The following is a 12,910-nucleotide window of genomic DNA, read 5'->3' on the forward strand; positions in this document are numbered from 1 at the left end:
TGCCTTGATGGAAGGCCGTGTGAGAAATTGACATTCTTCCACTAATATATAATCACAAGAGGTTTTGTGATATTATAGTTGTACTCTCACTATCCAGTTCTACTAAGCGAATATAGGGAAGTTTGAGGGGCGATTTGCTTATTTTTAGCAGCAAATCACCATTTTTTAATGAGTGGGATTTAGAGAGCTTGAAAAGATGAAAAGGCTTTCTAAATTTGCAAAAATAAATTGGTCTTAGGAAAAGTTACACTTTGTATGATAGTCATTGTCCAAATCACAAATTTTAATTATATTTACTCAAATACTAGTATATAAATTTCATGAGAGGCATGGTAATTCTGAATTTAATAGGCCTGACTTTGATATACCTTTGATAATATGTGTACTGAAGATTACATATGTGCAAAACTCTCTACAATGATTTATATGGAAATTTTTTAATGTTTTCTATGATGTAGTAAGCATTTTATGTTTCTACTTTGGTTTGTAATTAGCACCTCTATTTCATGAACATAAATTTAGCACATAAAATAAATTTCATTAATAAGTAATTTATAAAAAAATTTCATAAAATATGAGTAATTTATTTTAAAAATGTAATATTCAAATATCTTGAGTTTTAAAATTCATTGCTATTTCTGGATGAGGAATCTGAGTCCAAGGAAAGATGCAAACCTTTTCTTTTCTTGACAGAGTTTTGTAATAAAAAATAAAAAACAACTACGCATCACTAAGTGTGGTGGGCAATACTGGCGGTAAATTCAAACTGTACAGAAACATACTACGAAGGCCTGCACATCTGACCTTCCCCACACTTTCATCCTTTTTATATTTTGGGCCCTCTTTCCCCTTCATCTCCTTGCTCTAGCCACACTGGCCATTTTCCTTCTGCCTTACAGCCACATCTCAGGGCTTTTAGATACATGCTTTGACTTGTGATTTTTTTAGATCTGATCTAAGAACTTTCTGATCTATAAGCTTTCTATAATCTCTAGAAAGTCCACTGCCACTATTAAATAAAGTCACAGCACAAAGCTACCATTTAATATCTCTTTATTAAATATTTAGATATTTGTATTTCGATAAGATTATAAGCTCCCACAAGGGCAGGGACTCTGTAGTTGCGTTTATCATTATATCTCTAGTATTTGATATCTAGTATCTAATAAATCTACTTAATAAATTGACTAATTAACCAATTAACCACACATAACATTCATCAGCTTTGGAGCTATGGTTACTGTTATTGGTTTGATTGGCAAGACAACAGTGAACTCATTAAGGCCATCACTTTCAAAATGAGAAAGAGAATCCCCCAACCAAAAAGAACTTACCACAGTTGACTTCATCAGTACGATCACCACAGTTATCCACCAGATCACATAACTGAAGTTTTTCTATGCAAGCCCTGGTGTGGTGACACCAGAAATGATCCAGCCCTTCACAGCTCTCAGCAGGAAAGGGGAGAGTACAATTTTCAAATCGGATGTCATCAATAGCTGAGACCCCATCATAAATGCCCAGACTGACTTTATCTAGTGACAAGTGGAAGGGCTGAGAAAGGCGCCCTAGCTGAATGACTGCCTCCGACCATTGGTTGCCCTGATTGTATAATACTCTCCAAAGCACTGTTGAGTCATGAGATTTTTCCATATGTAGTTGCAGCTCAGCCGCTCCCACTGACAGGCCATAGTTATAGAACCTAAAAGAGAGTAAATGTAAGAAATGCAAGTGATTTATAGAATAGACTACATATGTAGCCTTTAGACTTTTCTACTTGGTCAACAGTCAATTTTCATGAGTTATCATAAAAGACATTTTTCTTTCCTGCAATAACTGTGGCCATCCATTTGCAAGAGCTTATCTGCTAAAGCACACTCTGTGATTCTCACAACCCTGGGAACTTGTCTCAGGGAGCTCAGTACAGAACAAGAGGAAGCAATCTTAATTAAATTATAATCCACAGTTGGAAGGAAAGAGCCCCTTTCATCCTAAGGAAAAAAGGAACATATACTGATAACATGCTCCTAAGTAAAATGCAAATTGTGTGAATTTAATGCAACAGCTATTTTTGGAGTAAAACCAGCAGTAAACCACAGTAATGATAAGTGCAGAAGTGTGCTTGAAAATCCTTGACCAATAGGGTAACTGATCATTTTGTTTAATATTTACCAGAAGGAAAGTATGCATCCAGGTCCTGTCTGGCTGAAAGTTGGGCTCTGGAGCTTAGCAACTTGCCACAAGCTGCTGCTTTCCTTCAGAATGAACATAAAATGCCCTGTTGAAATACAAATACAAAACCTTCATTAACCTACTGGATTCTAAAATGAGACATCTGTCTCTTAACCCTATATTGAGCAAGATCACTGTCCAACTGAAATTAAAGTTATACAATAAAAAATCAATCAGTGACTCTTAGTCAAATTTGCTCTCATAAATGTTGAACCACTATCCACATCTCATGCTAAATAATACCAAAAATAATTAATAATTTCAGGTAGTTCAGCCAAAAATATATCTATATGCCATCTGTACCACCCATAAAGGCATCAGTCCATGCAGCACAATTATAATTGACAATATTCCAACTGACAGTTTGTTGTAGTATCACAGAACCATACCTTCCCTCTCTCTTCTGAGGTTTAACTACACAGTAAGTAGCAGTGGTTAGAGAGTCGCTGCTTGCTTCTTACCTTGAGATGTGTTGAGACTATGATCCCGAGGTGGAGCCTGGTGCTCAAAATCAGCGGAAAGTTCACTCTGAGAGCTCCGTACCCAGTCAAAATGGTCACCACTAATTGCTTCAAACCAACCACAGCTGTTTGCTTCAAAATCACACTTGGAAACTGAAGAACAAAAATATGGCTCTTATGCTGGCTCTGCAAACGGCTCCCACACTTTGAAAAGGCAGAGCTCAAATGGAAATCACTTTATTATGCTTCTCTATGTACATGAAGGGCATGAAGGGACACATTTGAGAACATAAAAAAAGGATCCTTTCTCATTTGCAAAAATGGACCTGCACTTTCCACACTAGAAATTGAGAAGGCAGAATTCTCAATTCAAGAAATTCAATTTTTTTTCCAAATATTCTAAGAAACAGCATCATTCAGCTCGGTTGCTTATAGAATTGCCAAGGTATATCTAGTTCATGCTGATACTTAATGTTAGTTTCCCAGCTACTATTATGTCAGCTTGAAGGTGTCATTGTTTCTGCATGGTGTTTTATGTTAACCATGAAAAGCTGCTACTTCTAAACAATTTAATATGTGAAGAATCCCAGATACACTCTATTTAATACAACATGTACCCCAGATTTGTATAGAGCTTAGTATTTCACGAAGTATTATATGCACTGCCTAACTGTTGCAGAAACAAAAAATTTGAACTATTTTCAGATAAATATGCAGAGAAATCAGTTATACTCTGCAAAGATATTCCAGAAGAGGAAGAAGAAAAAAGGAAAATGAGAAAAAAAGAGAAATTATAATGTTAGTAGTGTAATAGTACAGTTAATAGTTATTGAACACTTTATGTAATAGACCCTCTGTGGAATATATAGATCTGACTTTCACAAACAGCCCTGTAGGAAGGTATTATTGTTGTTATTTTATAAAAGAGCACAGAGAGGTTGAGAGTAGTTATTAATGTAAACAAGGTCAAACAGTTAAGAAGTTATAGAGTGGGATCGTAACCCAAATATTGTGACTCATAGGCTAATATTCTTTCTCCAACTGTTGACAATAAGTGTTAACTGTCATTAGATTGAACAAAAGTAAACCAAAAAGGCATAATCTGAATTTACTTGGAATGAACATTCAGCTGTTACTACACAGACCAAGGTAAAATGAAGTTCATTTTCATTGATGATGATTACACTGAAATTCTTAGCCATTAGCTATTTTTATCCAGGAATATAGTCATAAACTGTGTAGACATACCCTTGTAAAATAAATTAGGAAGCAAACAGTGAGTTTAGGGTAAAAAAGTATAAACTAAATCACTAAATGAGATTACAGAATTTAAAATTATAAGATCATTTTAATCTAATAACAAAGTTATAGGGAATTTAACCCAATTGTAAGAGCATTTTAACCTAATGGTAAAATTAGCCTTTTGAATCTTGAAAATGCCACTTCTACATGGAGAAGAATGTGAGATGATAATATTACAAACACCTTCTAAGCTTTGATAGTTTCTATGAAATGGCTAATTTCAAAAGCATATTTGCTTTCTATCAAATTTCCTGGCCCCAATTTGACTAGAAAAGTAGTTCTGAATCTTATCAGAATCAAAGGGAATGTATAAATACATCTATATATCTAAAAATAAAAACTTTAAAAATAACACATCTACTTTAATATGCAAGAGACAGCTATACTTCAGTATATAAAGACAAAAAAAAGTGAAATGAAAGCTTTACTATATTTAAAGATTTTTCAAGTAAAGTTTACAAATGTGTGATAAAGCAAAATCATATACTGCCCAAAAATTTAAAATAATAATAGTAAATAATACAAGTTAGAAATAAAATGCAAAGGATATTTGTCTTCATACAGTTAAAAGCTATCTCCGTAAGTATATAATAATATACAAACAACACATAAATATACATAGAGTCTAGGGTTTCAAAGTATGTAGATGTCATTTTGATACCTGGGAAGCAAATGCTTTTGATTCTTATTTCAGACAATCTGGGGAACTGGATCTAGGAGTTATTGTTATGTAAATATAAGAGGAAAACAGGTTATTGCTATTGTATAGTATCTATCTCACACACCTACCTGGAAAGGAAACCTTATTATCTGCTATTCAGGGAGATACTGCTATAGAAATAAGAGAATATTCCAATGGTAGCAAAATTTCAGAAATCATTGCAGTGACTTTGTAGTTCTCTTAGATAAGACTCTTCAAAGATAGTGATTTTTCAAAAGATAATTATGCTTTTAACATTCAAATATGCATTTCTAGTGTTCTTTATACTCAGATTTTAAAACTTTCCTTGATTGATCATAAATGTAATAATCAATCATTTGTTTTATTTTATTTATTAATTTATCTTTTTGAGACGGAGTTTCACTCTTCTTGCCCAGGCTGGAGTGCAACGGTGCAGTGTTGGCTCACCACAACCTCCGCATCCCAGGTTCAAGCAATTCTACCTCAACCTCCCGAGTATCTGAGATTACAGGCATGCACTACCACGCCCAGCTAATTTTGTATTTTTAGTAGAAATGGGGTTTATCCATGTTGGTCAGGCTGGTCTCAAACTCCCAACCTCAGGTGATCTATCCACCTCAGTCTCCCAAAGTGCTGGGATTACAGGTGTGAGCCAGCACGCCCTCTAGTTAGCTATTAATTGAATATGTGCTTCACTAGAACAGCTTTGAAAAATTATATATATATTTTTTCTACATAGAATTATATATCATAAATATATACAAATGTAGTACATATGTGTATATATATACACACCCACACGTATACACATATAAAATTTCTAAGTTAGAAAAGGAGAAATACAATAGCCTGGGAATGTTTTAATAATTGAGGTCCAAATATTTTTTAATGTTTCTGAAGCATTATTAACTTTCTCAGTTATCATCACCAGAATTCTCATTATTTGCAATAATAATTGCAATTAGCATTTATTCAGGGTTTGGTGTATAGCAAGCTTTGTGCTAGGGGCTGTTACAGGCATAACTTGATGCCCGTTGACACAAAATTCCTATTTAGCACATGTACCTCAAAGTCCAAAGTACAATAAAAATAAAATTATGACTGTCTATACTATGGCTATGGGTTGAAAAGCTAATGATTCTACAGCAGCTTTTAGTTACCATGAGAAAAATTACCTGAATGACCTCTACTAATTATGCAAATATCATTACATCAGTTCCCCCTTGAGAAAAGGCATTAGGGGATACTTGGTAGGCTGGCTCACAGGTCCATCCCTGTCATTCTTTGAGCTCTTCATTGAGATAAAAGAAACTGAATTTATGTAGAAGCCAAAAATCCTCATGCAGTGGGGGGAAAAAGTCCAAAATCAGAGTCTTTATTATTTCAGATTCACTGTCTCAGAACTTCTCTGATGGTTTAGGATGATTCTACTGAGGTTTGTTGGCAAGGAACAAACACGAAGTGTACAAAAGAGAAGTCTGAAGTCTAAGCTGGTAATTTGAGCCTCACACAAAGATTTAAAAATTCCTAGAAGGAAATATGTCCTGACACATCATGTGGTTGAACTTTGAACAGTTGAACTCCTTCTGGTGTTAGCCACAGAGGCAAGATGCTCATGTTTAGTGAGAAAAACAAAGTAAAACAAAAACAAAACGAAGGCTGAGCATGTGAGTAGTAATTTTAAAAAGTTAAAACCCAGACCCAGGCAAGAGGTGCCGTTGTGACTTACAGAAAGATCTGAACCAGAAAGAATATACATGTAGTGTAAAAAACATCTGTTGATACATATGTCATCTTATTTAATCCTCATGAAATATCAAAGGAAATACTGTTGTCCCTATCTTAATTTATTTTGAGACGGTCTCATTCAGTTGCCCAGGCTGGAGTGCAGTGACATGACCTCAGCTCACGACAGCCTCAACCTCCCAGGCACAGACAATTCTCCTGCCTCAGCCTCCTGAGTAGCTGGGAACACAGGTGCATGCCACCATGCCTGGCTATCTTTTTTTTTAATTTTTGTTGAGATGGGGTCTCCCCATGTTGCCTATGCTGGTCTGAGGGCTCAAGGGTCCTCCTGCCTCAGCCTCCCAAAGTGCAGGGTTTACAAGTAGTAATCCACTGTGCCTGGTTCTGTCCCATTTTTATATTTTATTTTATTTTATGATTTTATTTTATTTATTTGGAGACAGAGTTTTGCTCTATACCCCAGGACGGAGTGCAGTGGCACGATCTCAGCTCACTGCAACCTCCACCTCCCAGGTTCAAGCGCTTCTCATGCCTCAATCTCCCGAGTAGCTGGGATTACAGAGCCCACCACCATGCCTGACTAATGTATGTATTTTTAGTAGAGATAGGGTTTCGCCATGTTGGCCAGGCTGGTCTTGAACTCTTGACCTCAAGTGATCCACCCTCCTCAGCTTCCCAAAGTGTTGGGATAACAGGTGTGAGCCACTGCACCTGGCCCATGTCCCTGTTTTAGATATGATAAATATGAGATTGAAAGAGGAGTGACATATAATTTTTCAGAGCTCATAACTCTTGTGATGATTCTAATGCAGACCTGATGGCAAAGCTTATGCTCTTTAAAATTATACAGCTTCTATTAAGTTAAATCATCAATAATAACAATTTTTAAACAGTTATTCTATACCAAGCATGATGCTATGTGTTTTTAACAGAAGATAATACAAAATCAAAATATTATGACCATGGGACAGAGTCTGGAAATAGGTGTCAAACCATACAATAATCAAGGTTGTTAGGCCCACCACATTGACTCTTCTTGTCCCTTTTAAGATTTTTTTTCCTCTAGATTCTGTGACCCTACTGAAAGTTGCATGAAGGAGGACAAAAGTTAATTGAGTATTCTAGTATGTTGGCTTAGGTTCATAGAGGTTGTCTTTTATTTGATTAAGCATTTGTTATAAACTCCAAATGCATGAATACCATATTCTCTATTTTGGAAAATGTTCTGTAACACTGTAATTCTTTTGAGTTTCAGGCTTTTCCAAGCATTTTAATGGTTATGTGTTTGAAGTTATCATAAGGTTGAGGCAATTAAACTCTAGACTTCATCAATAGTTAATAGTCATTAATTATTTAAAACAAAATATACAATAGTAAGGGAATGCTTGCAAAAGTACCATAAAAATATTTTAAAGATGTGTATATAAATGAATAGAAATAATTAAATCTTTAAACAATGTCAGTAACATAAATAACTAAATCATTATTGTATTTGAAGTAAGAATAATTAATTACACTATTCTACCTATGGCTTCAAGGGTCTCCTGAGATCTAGACAATGCAGATACTATTGGGAGACAATTCCTCATGGGTCTCTTACGTTTCTACACAGGTTATGAGCAGGGCCATTAACTGCCCCTTTGCTCTAGCCCTTTCAAGGATATTTAAATAGCAGAGCTATGAAAGACAGATAGTGACCCCCTCTACAACAGAAGGCAAGTTATTAACCTGTAGAATAAAGAAAATGTCTCCTTCCAAAGAAAAGGTCAGAAAAGTTTGTTTGCAGCCCATTATAAAAGATTTAACTTCCGTAAGTTTAGGGCCTCTTTCGCAGTGATGCAAGCCTGCTTCATGTGTATACCTATCTACCTGGGCACCTCTCTATTGCCCCTTACTCTGGGAACATGGGGAGCAAGAAGAACCAATGCAAACATGTTGCTCATAACATTTGTCATACTATTAGCAATAAAGTCATCTGTCTGTGACACAGGAATCTCACCTCTTCTGTCAGCATCCATGAAACAACGGCAGTCTAACTTGTTTCCTTACCAGTTGGGTAAAATTTTAGACCCTTCACAATACTTGACACTATAGTAAATACCTATGTATACTATCACTATTGAAAAGCTCAGAATCTAGTGTGGGGAATTCATAAGCAAGTAGGCAATTATAATAGAGTAAAAATCACTATGTGCTCATTCATTCATTTGACAAAAACTTAGCAAACACATGTTATATGTCTGCCCAAGTATAAAGTCTAAGAGCACAGCAGAAAAAGAAAGAAAAGCTCTGTCCTCATGAATTTTACATATAAGAGTGAGGGGGGTGTGGATATTAGGGGAGATAACAATAAGAACACAAGATAAATGAGTAATAGTAAAAGGGCTAATAAAAATAAAATAAGGAAGAAAATTGAAAATGTTAGAGCAAAGAGCTGTAATTTTATCAATGATCAATGAACACTTTATAGAAAAGTTGGCAATTAGGTAAATGGCTAAAGGAGGTAGGGGAGGAAGCAAGTTGTGTAGTTATGCAAGTAAAGGACACCCACCACCAAGGGACAAAGCCTTGAGGCGAAGGCATGCTCCTCATGTTCAGATGGATTCAGAGACCAGGGTGTGGCAAGGACAATGAATGAGGGTAGAATAAGAAGACATTAAATTAGACAGCTCACATCTATTTTTTGGCTGTAATTTTGAATGAGATGGGAAACAACTGGGACATTTTAAGCAGAGGGGTGACAATATCTGACTTTACTGAAGAGAGTAGAGGACAAAAAAAGGAAAGAGAAGAATATTGCAAAAATCCGGACAAAAATTGAGAATGGTCAGGTTCAAGGTGTAATATGGTTCGGCTCTGTGTTCCCACCCAAATCTCACCTTGAATTGTAATTCCCAGGTGTTGAGGAAGAGACCTGGTGGGAGCTGATGGGATCATGGGGTGGTTTCCCCCATACCATCCTCGTTATAGTGAGTGAGTTTTCATGAGATCTGATGGTTTACAAGTGCTACTTCTCCCTCATTCTCTCTCTCCTGCCTCCATGTAAGATGTGCCTTGCTTCCCCTTCACCTTCCGCCATGATCATGAGTTTCCTGAAGCCTCCCCAGCCATGCAGAACTGTGAGTCAACCAAACCTCTTTCCTTTATAAATTACCTAGTCTCAGGCCATTCTTTATAGCAGTGTGAAAACAGACTAATACAGGATGGTAGCAATGCAGACAAAAATGGGCCATTCTGGAGATACTTGAAAGCAGACATGACAGGATTAATTGATAGCAAAGGCGTAGTATGAGAAAAAGAGAAGTTAATAGGATTTCAAAGTCTTTAATCTGAGCAGCTCGGGAGACAGGTTTGAAGGTTGTTGGGAGAAACAGAATCTCAATTTTGGATGTGTTGCGTTTGCTGTTCCTATTAGGTATTCAAGTGATCTTGTCAAGTCAAGAGCTGGAGGTATGAGTCTAGAGTTCACATGATAAGTTTAGGCTGGAGAAATAAATTAGAACATTACCAAAATGACAAAGAGAAGGCATAAAAATAGGAGAAAAAAACCAGAGTGGTGCCTCATGTCCTGGAAGCCAATTCAAGTTTAAGTATTTTAAGGAGGAGGGTGATACCATATGTGTCAAATGAAGATTGAGAACAGATCACTGGATCTAGGTGACTTGGATAAGAACAGTTTCTGTTGAATGGTGACAGCCAGAGCCTGATTGGACTGAGTTAAAAAGAGAGATTCAGAAGGGAAAGGTTAAAGAAAGTGAATGCAGTGAATTCTTTTGAGGAGTATAAAGGAAAGGAGGAAAATGTAAAGGAAATGAGAGAAAAATGGTACGTTACCTAGAAGGAGAAGTGAGATCAACAGAAGATATTTTTAAGATGTGAGAAGTGCAAATCTAAATCCAGTTTGTCATTGTGTTGGTCTCTCCTTGATTACTTTCCTGAAGGAATAAACACTGATGTAATTAAAAAAAAAAAAAAGATGTGAGAAGTAAAAGTGTGTTATGTTGCTGATAGAAAAGTCTGGTAGACAGAAAAATTTTCATTAGTAATGTTGTTGAACAGGCAGAGAGAGGTTCTACATAAAAGAAACACGGACAGTTTACTTGGGTTATACGAGAAAAGACTGACTTTACAAGTGGGTAGAAGTGGTGCTGGAACTTCTGAAAGTTCTTTTCTTGCTGTTTCTATTTTTTCAGTGAGACAGTATGTAAGATCATCAGTTGAGGCTAGGAATAGGGAAGTAGAAGACAGATGTTAAAGAAGACAGAAGAAAACTGTGTTACTCATTGAGGAGAGTGGGGGAGGAAATGGAGTGGGGAAAGCGCATGTGCTTACTGAGTAGCACTGAGAACACACTGTAGGGCAGCAATCCCCAGTGTAAAGTGAAAACAGGTGGCACTGAGTTTTTTGTTTGTTCGTTTGTTGTTGTCTCCATCTCTAGCCACATTCAGCTATGCTTTGTTGACTGGATATGGAATATAAGAAAAAGAGTAGAGTTAAACATGAGTACAAAGTTTTCAGCTGTAGCAACTGGAAGAATGGTGGTGTCAGGTCTAACCCTGGGCATACTATATGACCATGTTTGGAAGAAAATCCCAGGAGCTAGCAGGTGGGTATGAAAAATTTAAGATCCCAATTAAATATCCAGGGGAAGATGTCTAATAGAGAGTTAATCTGAGTCTGGAGTTCAAGGAAGAGGTTTAAACTACAGATACAAATTTGGGAGACATGATAATATCGATGGCTTTTAAAGGTGGAGACTAGATGAGTTTTCTAAAGTAATGAAGATAAAAGATCTAAGGTCTAGACATCAGAGGCAGAGACAAGAGCAAGCAAAGATGAGAAGAAACAATCAAGGAAGTTGAAGAAAACCTAGGGAATTTGCTATGTTGAAAGTGAAGTGAGTAAAATGTTTTCAGGAAACAAAATAACGGTTACTTGCAAACATTGCTCATAGTAATCCCCATTTATTTACATGGGATATTTTCCAAGACCCTCTCGTAGATGCCTGAAGCTCTGGATTATACTGAACACTACATACGCTGCTTTTCTGACATTCAAGTTGACTAACAAGCATGGGGGTCATAGACAGTGAGAATACACTGGACAAAAGGATGATTCACATCCCAAGCAGGACAAATAAGGACAGCATGGCATTTCATCACACTACTCAGAATGGAGTGCAATTTAAAACTTGTGAATTTATTTCTGGAATTTTCCATTTTATATTTTCAGACTGAGATTGTGGAAAGCAAAACTGCAGATAAGGTATAAATCAGGACGAAGGCTAAGAATTTACTTTTGGATATGATAATATGAGGCCCTTGTAGGTTCTTGATTATAGGAGAAAAAGCCTGAATGGAGAGAATTTAAGAAAATACTGGAAGAGAGAATAACTTTTGACAACATCTTTCTAAGACTCTGTCAAGGAAAACTGAGAAATGAGGTGGAAAGCTGTCATATAAAATGGAGTCAAGAGAGTTGAACAGCATGTTTATCGAGGCTCATGAGGAAGCCACAGTAGGCTGGGACAAAGTAGGTGAGCTTTGCTGGAGAGATGCCATTCATCAGTAAAGAAAGGATGGGATCTAGTTCACAAGCAGAAAATATCAAAGTGTCCAGACAGCTCATGTATGGTAATAGAGTGACAGAGTCATTATAGAAATTGTATTTTAGAAACTGGGAATGATGAAGAAACCAAGGCTGCTTGAGTAGCACTAAACACTGGCAGCGAAAGTAAGAGAACATTTTGTTGTTCCTGGATAAATGACTCTCATCAGGAACTCTTGTATCTCCAGAGTCCTAAAGAGGACCTGATAGGCTATGGAAAATATTTCAAAAATACAAACAATAACTGTGTATTAATTCATACTAAATTTTTACAGGCTTACAAAGAACCTATGTTTAGTTTCTTTATGTTTATATTTAAAAGTAAATATAATGTAGGCTCATCAGGGCCTCTAAGGAGGACCCACAGTTGTGTTTGAAATGTGAAATTGTATCAAAGAGCTTATGTTAATAACAGTAACCATTACTATGCTTATATTTATAAGAAGATTGTTGGTGCTGATGAGTGGTGATATGAGGTGGGTTGTTATTAGACAAATAATATAAATTTTTTTAGATAATCACATTAAGGGTATACTATAGTAATATAGATGAACAAAACATATGATTCATAAAAGACCCTATTATTTTTTCTCTGGGGGTAGGCAGAAATTTGTGATATCGTTTTAAAATAATGTAATTATCATATTAAATTTTTATTTATATTATCTTTGCATACTTTATATATATATGTGTATATATGTATATATATAATTTGTTTTTTCTCAGACTAAGCTAATGATCTCAAATGTTTTGTACTTCTTGGTAAAATCTCAATGACCTAAACAGCTAAAACATGAATATTTTAAGCTAAAACTCAGGTTGCTTGGTTAAAATTTACAGGGGTCTTTGATTACCCAAGATATCCTGCTCTCCAGGTCAT

General features: G+C 36.0%; 1 protein-coding gene across 1 annotated transcript in view; it reads right to left on the reverse strand.

Annotated features, from left to right (window-relative positions):
• MALRD1 (MAM and LDL receptor class A domain containing 1) overlaps nucleotides 1-12,910 on the reverse strand; it is a 609,315-nt gene that overhangs the window by 461,592 nt on the left and 134,813 nt on the right. Inside the window, exons 15-17 of the mRNA XM_064368444.1 lie at nucleotides 2,694-2,846; nucleotides 2,173-2,278; nucleotides 1,335-1,702 (exon numbers count right to left, since the gene is read on the reverse strand). Of these exons, the coding sequence (XP_064224514.1) occupies nucleotides 1,335-1,702; nucleotides 2,173-2,278; nucleotides 2,694-2,846 (627 nt within the window). The remainder of the gene's footprint in view (nucleotides 1-1,334; nucleotides 1,703-2,172; nucleotides 2,279-2,693; nucleotides 2,847-12,910) is intronic.

Source organism: Aotus nancymaae, unplaced genomic scaffold (assembly GCF_030222135.1).
Source record: "Aotus nancymaae isolate 86718 unplaced genomic scaffold, 86718_ANA_hifiasm-v0.15.2.pri h1tg000077l, whole genome shotgun sequence".
Classification (NCBI taxonomy): Eukaryota; Metazoa; Chordata; class Mammalia; order Primates; family Aotidae; genus Aotus; species Aotus nancymaae.